At 42.3% G+C, this 15,384-nt stretch overlaps 1 protein-coding gene across 2 annotated transcripts in view; it reads left to right on the forward strand.

The window, feature by feature from the left end:
• Positions 1 to 967: 967 nt before the first annotated feature.
• Positions 968 to 15,384, forward strand: part of LOC108551134 (FK506-binding protein 2) — a 115,134-nt gene continuing 100,717 nt past the window's right edge. For both annotated transcript variants that reach the window (XM_017905175.1, XM_017905176.1), the window contains exon 1: positions 968 to 1,223. In XM_017905175.1, the coding sequence (XP_017760664.1) occupies positions 991 to 1,223 (233 nt within the window). In that variant the 5' untranslated portion in view covers positions 968 to 990. The remainder of the gene's footprint in view (positions 1,224 to 15,384) is intronic.

Raw genomic sequence — 15,384 nt, forward strand, 5'->3', positions numbered from 1 at the left:
TTTTAATCTCACTCTATAATAATGAAGATAAGATTAAAAAATTGTATTTATACGTCAGTTGTAAATTTCGGAGCAAGTCTTAATAGAATCCTTCTTTAAATTCACCAATCTGCCCTACCCGATACAACGAACAATGCTGCGAGGAAATAAATCATTGAAAATCATTTGATCAACGTGATCATGCAACAAGATCCCACCTATGCTAGGCAAGGAACCCTAATCGCTGTGTAGCGTAAAGTGGCTGCACAAACGATGCCTCTGTACCAACACTTGCCGTGCAGGACTAAGAAACTCAGCCCGAAGGCCAAATTACAAAGTGACCTGGATAGAGGGTGCGCACGAAGATGCCACGAGGCGGCAAGGTTCATCGCGAGAGAGTCGAAAGGCGTCTGGATGGTACCGCAAGACAGAAGAAAGAGGCGCGAAATGTTGGTAGAAAGGACTCGCGTGGGCTAGGTTGGAAGAAAGAGAGAGCTGGAGTAGGTTTGGTCTGTCGGTGATGCCACGACCGGCACGCGTGCTGGGAAAGGAAGGTCGACGCTGGAGAACCGAACCGTGTAGAGACGCCGCGACGAGGAAGGAACAAGGAAGAGCCAAGAACTGCGTGGATGAGAGAGAAGGGAAACTCGAGACCGAAGCCTTCGGCTGAAACGGGAGAAAACGAAACGGTAGAGAAAAAAGGACAGGCAAGGACTGGAACGCGAGCGAAGAGGGAAAAGAAGAGAGAAAAGGAGCGAAAGAGGAGCGAGAGAAAGAAAGGAAGGAGGAAAAGAGGCCGAGGCAGAGACCTACATATTTCGTGGGGCCAATGAGACGGCGCAATGTGGCGGCACGGCGCTCTCGTCCTTTTCCAACGCGTTTGTCTGATCTCGGAACGAAGTACAGCGCAGCTAACGGGTAGAGGGAGGGGGAAACGAAGGTAGCTCGGCGGAGTAGAGCGCTACACCGACTCAGTTGCTCACGAGCATTCGCCAACGAACGAACTGAAACATGGCTGCCCATTTCGTAAATAACAACGCGGGTGTCGTGCTCGCGATGTGCCGTACGGTGCTTCTCATCTTCACCGTCGTTCTTGTTCTTGCTAATGCTGATCAAAATCAATCGGGACTGAAAGTCGAAAAGCTCTACGTGCCGGAGGTATGCGATGCCAAGTCGAAGATCGGTGACCAGCTGACGATGCACTACACCGGCACATTGCAAGACGGCACCAAGTTCGATTCAAGGTCAGTGATACTTTACCAACTATACTTGTAATACAAAGGATATCTTTCATGCGTTCTATGCGTGGTAGAACGTGATATTTTATGTTGATTTATCGTCTTTCTTATCGAGAGGTTAGTGCGACGTTAGTAGTACACGTGTCGCGAAACGGGAAATGTATTGCGTGGCGGACATGTTGTGCTCCGATACTCTTTCTTTTTCTACACGTTGCTCGTCGGTCAAAGAGCTCTTTCAGTCGATAAACAAACACGCGTTTAAGGACATAGTTTCTAGTTTCGCAAATAGATTCGGGGAACTGACATCATAGATTCGAGTGTTAGGTTTGTGTATTACGATGCGAGACGCGATGGTGTCAACGGTGAAGGACTTGTCGCGCAGTAGGAAGAACCGTTAGCATTCATAACACCGCGCCGCGCGGCGACATTTTTTGTTAGGTTAGTTCATCGTAAATTAAACGCGTCTCTATTATATGAACCAAACGGAGTCAAATATGGCAAGTAAACGCAACTACGAGAATATAAGAAACTAACTGTATAATAGACGTATATCGTGTTGTGTAATAAATCGTGGTAGTGAAATATATATATTCGAAAAGATATTCCTTGACGTCGTTTAGGAGAAAATGATTCCGGTGTAACAGGCTTCGCGTAAGCATCATTCCTTATTTCTTCTAGAACATTAAGTCGTGCAAGAAAGGTTCATGCTGCCGTAATAGATTTTTTTTTTCCGCGATACTAAACTTGACAAACTGTCTGGAAGTAATCATGTTCCCATCAAGGTTTTCGTTTTTGCTCCGATATTTATCATCACGTATAATATCCCAACTTTCTTAACGTTACGATATTATGTCAGAATATTCCTTGCTACCGACGAATAAAATCATAGTCATCGTATTAAATGACTTATTTGTAGAAACAGACGTAGACGTTGACCTGTTACATTTTTTCAAAAAAAATTGTCGCGTTCGTAAATAATCGCCTTAAAGCTATTCAACGAGTACCGATATTCAACAAGCAGTTTTCCCGATCCTGCATTACGATTCAATGAGAGTCTTCCATTAAATTTTAATACATTAATACGATTTCGCATCGCAAATGCTACGCGAAAATAATTAACTAGAGTCGTGGTTACTCTATTCTTCGATAGATATCACGCAGAGTCTCGTGTCACGTAGCACAAGCGTTCCGAATAGCATCAAATTGGAACACTCGTAAGTCGAAGACATTCCACGCGACGTGCTTCGAGTGTAGCGTCTTCTAGCGAAAAGTTTCACAGGTCGACCGACCTGCCCTCTTACCACTCGATTATTCCTAGATTTTCGTTCGTATATTTACATAGAGGGATTGGAAACTTTGAACGAGACTAATCGTGGCTCGTAAACTCGACTGATTGAAAGTCGTGTTTTCGTGACCGAACTACACCCGTGTAGTTGGCAATAGTGTCGACACGGTACAACGTGGATCTCCATCGTCGAACGGGAAGGTATCGCATCGATGATTCATTCGAACGCGGAACGTGCTCTCACGCGATTGGACCAAACTATCTGCCAACGCGACCTCTGTGGAGGAGTGCGTAAACAGACAATTCGATCGGTAATCTGGTAACATCCTTATCGAACTTTCAGCGCGTTAATCTGTGTATTATTAAATTAGCCAATAGTTACCTGATTTTCGTTTCTCAGTACGAAGCAATTGTAATTAAAATTATACGATCATCCTTGAAACGATGAAAGGTTTCAACGATGGTATATCTCAATAAAATTTTTTTTTATTTTATTTCTTGATCAACGTAATATTACCTTTACTTTCAGTCGGGTTAAATAACGTACAAATTAAATATTATTATTAAGCGATATGGAAACTCGTGTTACGGCTAATGCAAATTATTTCGAATATTTCTTCCGTAGTAACGTATTAAACGAAGCTTCTGTTAATTTCTAAGTGCAAAGTACACCCGGAAATTTTATACGTTAATGTAGAAAATCGAATCCGTGGAGTAGATACGATAACACCATTACCGTACCAATTCCATAATGATCTTTAATGAAATTAAATTTACAGCTCGAAGGCTAAGAAAAAATTCTCAAAACCCACAATTACGGTCTATTTTTAAATCCGAGTGAAATGTTACCCGAACATAATATTCCGATAATGACTGCGCTAATAGCGAAACGGGACTGCTTCGCGGTCAAGGATCTTAATACCGGTTTTTTCTTTCGATCCAACAAAAGTTAATTAGCCCACGCGTTCCACCGATTCCGTTATGCTAACGCGGAACAGTTCCTATCGTTTGGAATGGGATCTTGGCAAGCAGAAATCTCGAGGACCCGCGCGAGTTTGGGTGCTCGATCGCGTCAGAAATCGGATTTGACAGCCGGTTTACTTACCGGTGCTTCGCTGTCCGAAGCACGAAGTCGTTCGCAGAATTAATTGCTCCTCGATCCAGAGGTGACAAACTCGCTCTCGAGCCATTTGATCGATGGCGATTTCGCGGAGCAGGGCCGTCCACGGGCTCGCTGTTGCCACCTGCCTTGCGCGAGTAGGGCATTCCTCGAAGACGGCGAGTAAATTTTCCGTTCTCCTTGATTAGTGTCGGCGATAACTATGCCGATAGTCGTGGTCGAAGATGTTTTCGCGAGTAAACAAGACTCGTTATCGCGCTCACCGGTGACCTGTGTCGGATGATAGATTGGGCAATCGCATCTCCTTTCGTTGCTATCTCCTGACCGTTTGTGTCGGAGAAATTGCACGGCTATTAATAACGTAGGAAGATCCCTGGAGAGCACGAAGGAAGAAATGAGGCTCGTTATTGGATTAATCTACGAGCAGATGATAGTGGCTCATTTTGATCCATCTGCTAACTTCGTGGAGGTAATATGTTTGTTGGTTATTGTTGGAAGATTAATCCAAACTTCTGCATTTGTTGGAGCTTGTAGATTCGTTTCGAAAAGAAATTTCGATAGCATTATCGGTTTACGCAACAGTCAGACCGAATATCGACGTGGATAGTTTAGTACGTGCTATCTTCTGCGTATAGATAAAGTCCAGATAAATTACAAACCAAGAGATATTTTATTATCGGTGGTATTTGTTGATGAATTTCATGGGTAACGATAATATTGGTACTTGAGTAATATCTCGTGTAACGTTTACAAAAATTCTACCTCACAATCAGAGTATACTCTTGTTGTCAATTACCGTATCTGTCTGATCACGTCGTTCGATGAAAATATTTAGGAATAATAATTAGTATACAGCAAATTTTTCATCCATGTCCAAACCCCTCTACCCTCGAAACGTACTATCTTTTCTATTTTTTCCCGATTTTTCATCATCTTTATTCAATCAAGTGTAGTAAAGGATTGGATTTTTAAGTCGAACTTTTAAGTTTGAGTATATTTTATATTTCCTTGCGGTACAAATGCACGGAGGCTCGAGTCTTCTAAGATGCATGATGCAGACGATGGATTGTCAAAAATTATCCCCTGGAACTCTTCAGCCAGGTTCTCATAAGTCCTATGACGACCTATTGCGTTACTCAACCAAACCTTATCAATTGATAAGCTAGATGGTTGCTCGAAGCAAACATAGTTCCCGATGCAGTGTGACGCCATCCAAATAAAGACTCCTCTCACACATGTCTCAAATATACAGATAAATACCGAAACTTCTCGTTTCGAAATATATGAGGAAATTAATTAATTTCTTCACTGGTCAAGTTGATTACGCGATGGTGTATCATCGAGCAGCATTTCGCGATTCGAATCCGATATCACCAGCAAAGATTACCGGTTTTACAGGCTCTTTGAGCTCGCGGTATCTGTCAAAATCCCGAGTGGAGAAACCTCGTTGCAGGTTTTCACGTGTTTTCATAATCATTTCCCCGGATTTGGAATCATCGCTCGTTAAAAGTTTCGTGGAGCCGTCCCGTTTGAACATTCCCATTTCTTTCTTTCTCAGCCAGGTGCTTCGAACTCGCTACCCTGCGCGTCGCTTTGATGCTCGTATTAATTAAAACGTAAAAAATTGTATACGCCAAGCAGACGAATTTCCCTTTGTGAGCGCAGATACTTTTCCGCGCGTGACGTATCGCGTTTGAACATTTTTCGCGTCCAACTTTCTTTCCACCGCTTTATAATTTCGAACGAGCTTCGAGCGAGGAGCATGATCTCTGAATGTAAAGTGGATGCAGGTTTATCACCTTTTTCGATTTTGCATCGAGATTAGGGTTATTTGGTCGAACCGCGCGATAGACAGGGGCGTATAGAATTTTCTGACAAAGGGGTGTGAAATTTGGTCGAGAATCTTATCACCTTTATGAGTTCTGCGTCGAGATTAGAGTTAATCGGTGGAATCGCGCGATAGACAGGGGCGTACAGAATTTTCTGACAAAGGGGTGTGAAATTTGGTGGAGAATTTTGAAACTTGGTGAGAATTTTAATCATGTCCACTGATGGCTATCGACGACAGATCGAAGAATGATAATGATATTCGAGCAAGATGACCACAATGTCTAAATTGTTTCGTGGGGCCGTTACTGGTACCGTTAATCGTGGGACCGACACACTGTACTGGGAAAAGTTAATGCCACGTTTGGGGGTCACGGGAGACGATGAACTATGTCACTGCACACGGTGTCACGAATGGAACCTGACGTTTCCATTATACAGTACGCTGGAAGATTTCGTCCCTTTCTCGTGACGTTCCCTTTTCATTAGAGCATCTTTGAATATGAAAAATCCGTGTTTATGTGTTCCGATCAACGCTAGTTTTAGAATAATTCCGACAATGATAAATCCAATCAACCGGCGTATCAAAATTCAAGAACTCGAATGTCCTAATTTTCATTGAATCAAGAAATTGGAGTATCGGGACAAAATTTATATCCGTAGTTATTTAATTCGATTATCGAAGAATGAATTAAGTCTAATCTCTTTGTCTATAATATCATAGAAAATAATTTGATAACGGATTCGCTCATTCGATTTTGCCGCCAAAATATCCACGGGTATTATCGAAAAGCTTAAATACGATAGAGAACGATTCGGTACTCACTTGCAGCGAATTCGGAGCGGAACAGACATTTAAGAAATCCTTGGGAACGTGGAAAGCTTTGCAGATATTTTAAAGTCCGGGAAACTGTTAAAGTTTTTTCCGACGATCGAACCCCGCGATAAAGGCGTCTCGTGATAGACTTTTAATGCCTCGTGCCGAGCAATTCCGCTAAAAGTCCGTAAAAATCGGCGGGGGAGCGATGGGAAACGAGAGAGATCGTTCTGCGTCTAAGTTGGAGCGTCTGTGCCGGTTTCGATCGGTCGAATTAATCCATTGACACGGTGTTTCCCTCGCGCTCGTGTCCGCGTAATGCTCACTTTTTACCGCGGGGCTCTCGTTAAAAAAGCGAGAGAGTGCCGATTCGTGACGAGAAATTTGCTCGGGACGTATGTCGAATTCGTTTGCCCTTTGTTCGCGGATTAATTCAGCCTGTAGCCCGGATTGTTCGCCAAACAATGTTGCTAACTGCCGTGGAAAAATTGGTTCCGCGTTTTATAACCTTTTCAACGACCCGTGACGTCGTCGCCATTGTACACTTATTTTCACGCGTAAACAACGGTTAGGGAAAAGTGGAGGAAAGATTGGTCGCCGTTGAACGCCGGGTGGGAAATAATACAGGGGGTGGTCGGTGAATGCGCAACAATTGCTTCGGCCTTTTTATCGCGAGTACGCGCGATAAAATGAGCGGAGAACGCTGCGCGAGCCAACCTAGTGCCTGCTATGACTTTTACATGACGGAAGATTAAGCGAGTACTACGGCGTTTATTCATCGGGAACAAGAGTAATGCTAGGGAACGAATAAACGTGATATTGCGATAGAAATGAAAATACATGCAGCGAAATGTTGATTGTCGGAATTAATATCGGTCGAATATACGGTGGGTGGGAAAATGGTGAAGGACCTAGGGGTAGAATATAGCGAAAAATTTGTTATAATTGTATAGTATTTCGAATTTTCCACCATGTGCAGGTAGCTTTACGAAGGAGCAAAGCCTAGGTCGATTGGGAAAAACCCTGGGTAATACCAAATATGGTCATGTTAAGGGAGCTATCGAAAAACGTGTGCATGGTGGGAAAGATATAAAGAAGGATATAAAAGTGGTCGGAGGACAGTTTTAGTTGTAGACGATTAGTTGTTGCAAACTGTGTCGTTGTTGAGTCGTGAAGTTGAACGCTGTATTAAATTAAGGGTCGATTTAGATTCTTGTAAAAAGAAAATTTGTGTCTTTAATCGTCACTCGTGCACAGTTATAATTTATTAGTAAATTACCGCCACTGTCAATCCTTAAAATTATATCAGAAGAAAAATGGCAAATTCAAGTGACCAAAGCGATAATATTAACACTAGGTTTGCGGACGCTATCTGTATACCTGTTTCTAAGGACACCTGTCAAATTGACAGGTAATGGAAACCACATGCCCTTTTTTGTTAACGATTAGTTTCATTTAAAAACAATTATATGCTATATTAACAGTCTTAATATAAGTTAACTAAATTTGTTACCATCGTATAATTGGAGCAACTCTTCCGTCAAATTGACGGGTTCCGTAAATCTAGTGTTAAACGCGAAATTTCTAATCAGATGCTTGAGAATGATCATTTTAGGCGTGGTAGGTTAATCGAGGGATAAATTCGGTTTGATAATCGGTCCGAAAGAGGGAGATTTTGAGTGCTATGGCGAATCAATAAGAAATTAAACGGATTTTAAATATACATGTTTCCTGTGGGAAAGAATACGTACGTGTATCATAAAAGAAGCAAAGCATTACAAATTTAGATCTTGTCAAGTTGTGGTTTCAGTTTGACGTGGACATTTGCAGTATCTCTTCCATTGCGATGCGATTTCCAATGCATTTTTAGCTCCCCATTTAGTTATAATTTCATTTCTGTCGGACATAGATAAAATATCATTATCGTTGGATATATCATATTCGGAATTATTTCTATCCGTGTTCGTTCGTCACTGTCACGTTGGTTTTCAAATTTAGGTATATCGCTTGCCAAATTTTCTAATTCCTCGTCGATTTCAAACTTTTCCTTTAAATTTTTTCATACGCGTCACGCTCGATTTTCGTCGTATTCGCGTAAGCAAGATTTGCACGATCGGCATACTGCTGCAAAAATAAGACAAATGGAATGACTTTTAGTTACCGGGACACGGTGTTTGCGAAAAAATTGCAATATTTTCGATGACGAAACGCGAGCGAGGGCAAGTTTGCGGAGCATCGGGGCAAACAAGGGGTCCTTTCGAACGCTGCCTGTTTCGATTCGCATATTTATTCTGTGAATCGCGATCGTCTATTTATGAATCAGCCTATAGTGGCGGGGGAAGAAAGGGGGACGAGGTGTTCGTAAATTCGTAAAATTGGAGGCAGGTAGGACCGTTGCAAAGCGACGCAAATAAAAGTAGAATGGTGCTTAATCCTTGCCTGAATTCACGGTGTCCCGAGCGAACGTTCGTATATTTACGGCATAAATTTGAATTTCATTTATCTCCATAAAACATCAGCTGTCGCGCAGCTTTCCAGCTTCGTAACGCGTACATGTACAGCTGTAAACTCGCCCAAGCTATTTTCTGCCTTGTTAATTCCCTAATTACGCGTGGCGATTAAACTTCCTTTTTGGGAGCAACGTTCACCGAACGAAATTGCCAACCCCATCAGCTAACCGTTTTCACGGGGTCACTGATTAAACTTCAACTTTCCGAATCTTCAGCAACCCGTTTAAACCGATTCGACGAATCTTCAGCGTCTGGGGGATGATGACGAACGTTGAATCGCGTTCGTATGAAAGAGGGCTGTTTAGGAGCCCTGTGAAGACAAATTCCTTAATTTTAGACCTTAATTTTTGCACTTTGAACGACTCCATTTTGATAGCAATTTTATTTTAAGATAGAAGAGGGGGTGGGGGATTTAATATCTTAATATTTTACTTTCCGACGAGGTGATAGCGATGTGTCATAGTTGTTACAGTTCGCGATCATCTTCATATTTAACACGTTCAATATACGAGTCAATTATCACGGATGGAAGAGGGGTATGAAATCATCTTGGGGGATGATGGCGAGCGTTGAATCCCGTTCGTATGAAAGAGGGCTGTTTAGGAGTCCTGTGAAGACAAATTCCTTAATTTTAGACCTTAATTTTTGCACTTTGAATGACTCCATTTTCATAGCAATTTTATTTTAAGATAGAAGAGGGGGTGGAGGATTTAATATCTTAATATTTTACTTTCCGACGAGGTGATAGCGATGTGTCATAGTTGTTATAGTTCGCGATCATCTTCATATTTAACGCGTTCAATATACGAGTCAATTATCACGGATGGAAGAGGGGTATGAAATCATCTTGGGGGATGATGGCGAGCGTTGAATCCCGTTCGTATGAAAGAGGGCTGTTTAGGAGTCCTGTGAAGACAAATTCCTTAATTTTAGACCTTAATTTTTGCACTTTGAATGACTCCATTTTGATAGCAATTTTATTTTAAGATTGAAGAGGGGGTGGGGGATTTATTATCTTAATATTGTACTTTCCGATGAGGTGATAGCGATGTGCCATAGTTGTTATAGTTTACGATTATCTTCATATTTAACACGTTCAATATACGAGTCAATTAACACGTTCGCCAATATGGCGGTCCCTGGAGAACGTCACTGATCTTCACGTTTAAGCCTTCTTGGCTCGATATCTCGTTACCAAGTTCAAAGTATCTAGATTCGATGTATCTACCTAATCCATCATTAACGTAAGCGAAAAATATATGAAAATTAAGTTAGTAGTGAAGGTGTTAGTATATTATATAGTACAGGATATCTCAATATTTTTCCTAATTTTCCGCATGTCTTGTAAAAATTTGAATTTATAAAAGCTACACACAGATTATATTGTATTATCTTCTTACTTATTTAAATAGATGAATTTTCGGGCACTCGGTGTAAATGTCTTCGCGAGGTCTGAGAAATTCACTGTCTGGTCTGTTCCATTTCGAATACGAGACGACGCTTCGAACACAATTGTCATAAAACGAAAACTTGGCCACGTTTATCTGCTTTAAAAAAGGAAAGCGCACTTGCGCCTCTTCCGCTGCGAAGAAGAAGCAGCAAGCGATGGGTCGGGGTGCGATGATTAAAAGCATCGCGGAACTTTCATCCCGGATGCTCTTTGCTCGTCGATTACCACTCGTTTCTTTCTGCGTCTTCACACACCCAGATATTCCGTCTGCCTTCACCAACAAGCCCCGCGATGGCTTCGAGCGGTTGTTTATTGTGTCCCACTCAGACGGTACCCTTCCTGAACACCACTTTTGGTCGACGCCATCCACGGGTCGAGAACGACGCCTCCATTTGCCGCGTTTTCGTTAAAGGGCTGAGCTCCTTGGTCCGCGAGTTCCGCAGGCCAGATCCGCAGTTCCCAAAGCGAATCTTCCCGTCGGTTTTGTCCCGCGAACCTTCCATCCTCTGTCGTCTCTCCGATGCCCTAATCTCTCGTTTATCCCCCAACCCTCTGCCATCGTTCGCCGCGTATTTCACGCGACGCGCGTCGAGCGTTGCGTCGAGTTTTCTGAAGGCGGGCTGAATCGGCGCGCGGTGAACGCGACCCGTGAATGTCGGCGACGTCTATGGAAATAAAGGGAGACACGCGGCGCATCGGTCGTTGGGGGAAAAAATGAGAAACGCTACGGAATCTACGCCAGTCCGTTGGATTGCTCGAGTGCTGTTCACCCGACTAGCAGACGCTTACTTCCGGTTCTACGCGCCTCCTGCGAATGGTTTACGTCTAGGACGAGGACGAGGTGGTAGTGAACGAGGCATAGTGGAAGCTTCGTTTCTGTTCTCCATGTTGGTTTGTCGAACACCAGCTCTGGGTGCAGGTAAGGTGTAATTTTTGCTTCGTTTAACCTTTTCCGATTTACGGTCCCTTCTCTCGTCTCCTTCGTAGAAGAGGTCGTATCGAGGTCTGGATTTATGAAAAATCTACCCGCATATTTGTGTAATTATCGTTGTAGGTACGAGGTTCGGTGCATGTGGTGCACATTTACTTAAATTACTCGTACTTCAATATTTTCTGCAACATTTTTCATTTTCCAAATTTATGTACTTTAATCGACGTTAACACGTTGACTACCGTGCACTTTTTACATGGTACGCTCAGGCCACGATAAAATTTCCATTATTCTTGGGACGTAATGAATTATTAAACAACACGATGAAGAAGAAAGGAAAAATGTTCTGCATTTATTACGTTTAAATTTTCAAAGACCAGACAAGCGCCGGTCACTGGCTGCGTATTATATACAACGTGTCATGAAGAAAAGAGTAACGATAGAAGTCTGAAAATTTCGCGAATTTTCTGTTACCCGGTTTATCCGTGTCCCGATCTTCCGCGTATGTTTCTCAAGCGATAATCGCGTTGTATTCTCACTCGTAATGCTGGATTTTAATTTCCCGGAAATTTCTTCCGGATATTGAGATATTTACAATTCATGAATACTCGGTATGCACACTTTCGCGTGATGAAAAATTGAACACTCACGCGTTAGGTCACCATATGGTCCCCGTTGAGAAACTCTGTTCCAGCGGAAGCACGTAGAGCTCTTAGCTGTAACGCGAAGAAGGTATTAACGCGACGGGTATATGGCGACTGTATGGAAGAAAGTTGTCGTGATTCAAGGTAAATGCACGTTAGTGTTTGTCTACGGTGTAAATTACCGAAGAAATTCGCGTGGTGCCTTCGCGTGGTGTGTTTGAAGAAAGTTTCGCTGTTTCACTGACAGTGACTTTGCATGTATACAGCGGAACATTACTCAGTCAAGTGTCTTCAGCGTGCACCCGAGGAACGCAGACGGGAAGAAGCATCGAAGTTAAATTGCCAATTAAATCCTCAGTTTACGGTTTTTAAGTCCCGAGTCTGAAATTCGCCGCGAGACTCTTCTTTCGAGTAGAATCTATGCCAAGAAAGGCTTTCGATCCGCGGTTCAGTGGACGCAACAAGTCGAAATGTCTTTGAAATATTCACGAGTTCGGAGCATAACTTTTTCCATACACGTGTTCTCTTGGCCACCGCGTGTTCCAGATATTTATCAATCCACGTTGCTATCGATTTATTCCGAATAAATACGTAAATCCGAACGGTCATCCTCGGATGCAAAGAAACCGGATAGCGAAACGCGTCGAGAGCTTTATTCTTTCCCCGATCCCACGAGCGTTTCTCTTTCCGCTCTCCGTGTTCCTCGCTTTTCTTATTGTCCCGGCATTTCGTTCCGTTCCTGTTGCCTTATCTGCTCCAACGACTGTCAGGTTAAAGGTCCGCTTTATCGAGGTTATGTCTGTCCCGGTTTATACCGTATGGTAGCCTGTTTCCCGGTTCCCTCGGGTTCTTTCCTCCACGCGTACGTCCGACGCACACATGTCGATCCTCGAGGACGTGTACGCTTATGCAAAGTGTCGCGAGATTGATGCTCCCTATTGCCAGGACAATGGCATAAAGCATCGATAAAGTTTGCAAATCAGTTCCATTATCCAGACCTCCCGGCGATATTCCGTAACTTTCCGAGGAATTATTTAATATCCGAATCATCGACCTGGAATACAAATAAACACGCAGGTATGTGCAATCGTGCTTTTATTTTGGTAAAAGTCGATGGTAAATTTTTCAAAGGAACGCGTGTATTTTTGTTCATTGTAAAAGGAGAAGATAAGATGTCTGTTATCTTGACTGGGCTCGATAGTTCTAGCGTTGACCCTAGTATATTTTTCGAATATATTTCATTTGCCACATCACGATACTTTTATGTGGCATAGGGTAGATGGACTTTGAAATATTTTTCTAGTTAAAGTGGAACATCGCGTGAATTCTGTACAAATGCACAGACGTCGCCCTTCGAGTGTTAATTACCTTCTCCGTAATTTCGAAATTAGAAATTGCAATCCGAATTCAAAATCGGTTTAGGTGTGGTAAAAGGGTAAATGATAATAATGCTACTTTAAATTTCTTGGTGGTACAAAATAAAAGGGGGCTCTCTGTGGTGCATACAGCATGGTGACCCGTGGAAAAGTGTCGCCTTTTGAACCCGTCAGCAAGGTTCCCATACTTAGCAAGGTTCAGCCTAACTTCGAGCTACCATTCAGCTTATCAATTTTCCTCAAAGCAAAATAGATCCCGATACAGGGTGACTCCATCGAAAATAAAGATTCCTCTCATACGTGAACTTCAATTTCTTCCTTCTATTGAGAATTGGAAATCTCAAATGACGTTCATTTCCAATTTTCTTTATTCCAAACGAACGTCATTGCAAAGTGTAAACCAGGTTTATCATACCAGATGTCGGCTTATCGCGATACTCGTGCATCGATGCGTGTAATCGTGTCTGATTTAATTAATCGTATTTGCTATGCGTTTGTTCGATCCTCTGTGTCTGGATCGAGACGCTGTGGCTCGCCGGAGTTAAATATCTTCGGATTCAGCTGCACGTGCATGCTACGCTCGGATTCCGAGTATCAGGGGTATGAAACACGTAGGACGGAACGAAACCGGATGTGGAGGAACGATCAGGAGTTGCTCGGCTACTCGTCCAGATTGCCGCGTACGCGACGCGCCTTATCTTCTCGTTTTGTTGGTCTCCACGCGATTAAATCTTGCACGAGATTGCAGCTTGTAACTAAAGCGCAGACCATCCGAAGACGAACGATTCAATCAACTCGGCTTTCACTCTCGTTCGCTCGCGTGATTCCATCGTACGTAGTATGACTCGGTGAATTTCAGGGATCGCTAGACGGTTGCAGAAATTGCTGTTAATAACTGTTACATCTAGGATCCTTCCGAAACAGTTACGACGAAGGTCCTTTCTACTCGTGTAAAAATTTCTCCAATTTTTTAATTATATTAGATCATCCTTGTAACGTGTCTTGAGACACGCGATGTGTAATACACGTGTGTGTATATGTAGTGGAATCGTTCCTGCTAGAGGATCAAGATAGAACTAATATTTCAAAAGCTATTGGAAGCGTAACAAAAGTCGATATCTTCGCAGGGTTCCTTTATAACTGTTCTAGAAAATAACAGTTCTCTGAACGTGTTTCGATAACTGGAATCGACATTAAGGCAGTTTCCAACTTTTAATAGTCGGGTTACATAGATGGTAATGTTACACGATGTGAAAATGAACGTTGAACTTACGATTGGTTTAATTTGTCTCAATTTAAGTTTCGATATAGTTATCTGTTATAGAAATTGTGCAAAACTTACAAGGTATTGCAAAAATTTGTAATAGATTCGAAATAGCTTAAATTTAATCTTAGTTTGTCATCGCTTTCTAAAAATTTCTCTTTGGCAACACTTTGGAACACTTTGGAAGACTTTGGACACTCCCTTCTGTGCAGTAAGAAAATTTAAATCTGTCACTTCCAAAGTTAAATCGACAAATGACTCGAACGTCTCGTGCACGGCCATTATATAGTCGGCGATGTATCAAAAATGGGCGAAAATTTCCTATCTTTCCTGATTCCATTGATAATTATTTTTCTGTACATATTCGTGCTCTTGGTAATCTATTATTAACAATATTGTTAATAATTTATAAATTTGCTTCCAATTATAGAATCTACGTATATATAAATACGTAGAATTATCCTGGTTAGTTTTTAATATTAAAAAATACAGGGATCAAGAATAATCGCGCCACTTATTACAATTACTCGCAATCACCGTGTCTCTGCCAATCAATATCCCCCTTACCCTCGTCTCTCCCTTCTCCCAAAGAACTGCAAAAATTCCAGAAATCACATGGAACCATAATCATACTCTTCTCAACCCGTGGTAAATTTCCTACCTCAACCTACCCCAACGAATTTCATTTAATTTAACCCGTATTAGTTGCACCGGAAACGAACGGAAACTAATCCATTCGTTCTCTGCTTTAAACTCGTCCACGGCACGGTATTTCTCTATTCAATGACACTCATCATTCCGTCGCATTCTAACGCGACAAACGATTCAACCCGATCGAAAGTTTCACCAGTCGCGTGCATTTACATTGCCGATTATTCGGCCGCGATCCATCGGATGCAACGACGTGGCTCGGGCTTAAACGTCTCTACCAAGTGAAACCGTG

The sequence above is a fragment of the Eufriesea mexicana genome, unplaced genomic scaffold (assembly GCF_001483705.2).
Source record: "Eufriesea mexicana isolate 0111107269 unplaced genomic scaffold, ASM148370v2 scaffold3738, whole genome shotgun sequence".
Taxonomy (NCBI): Eukaryota; Metazoa; Arthropoda; class Insecta; order Hymenoptera; family Apidae; genus Eufriesea; species Eufriesea mexicana.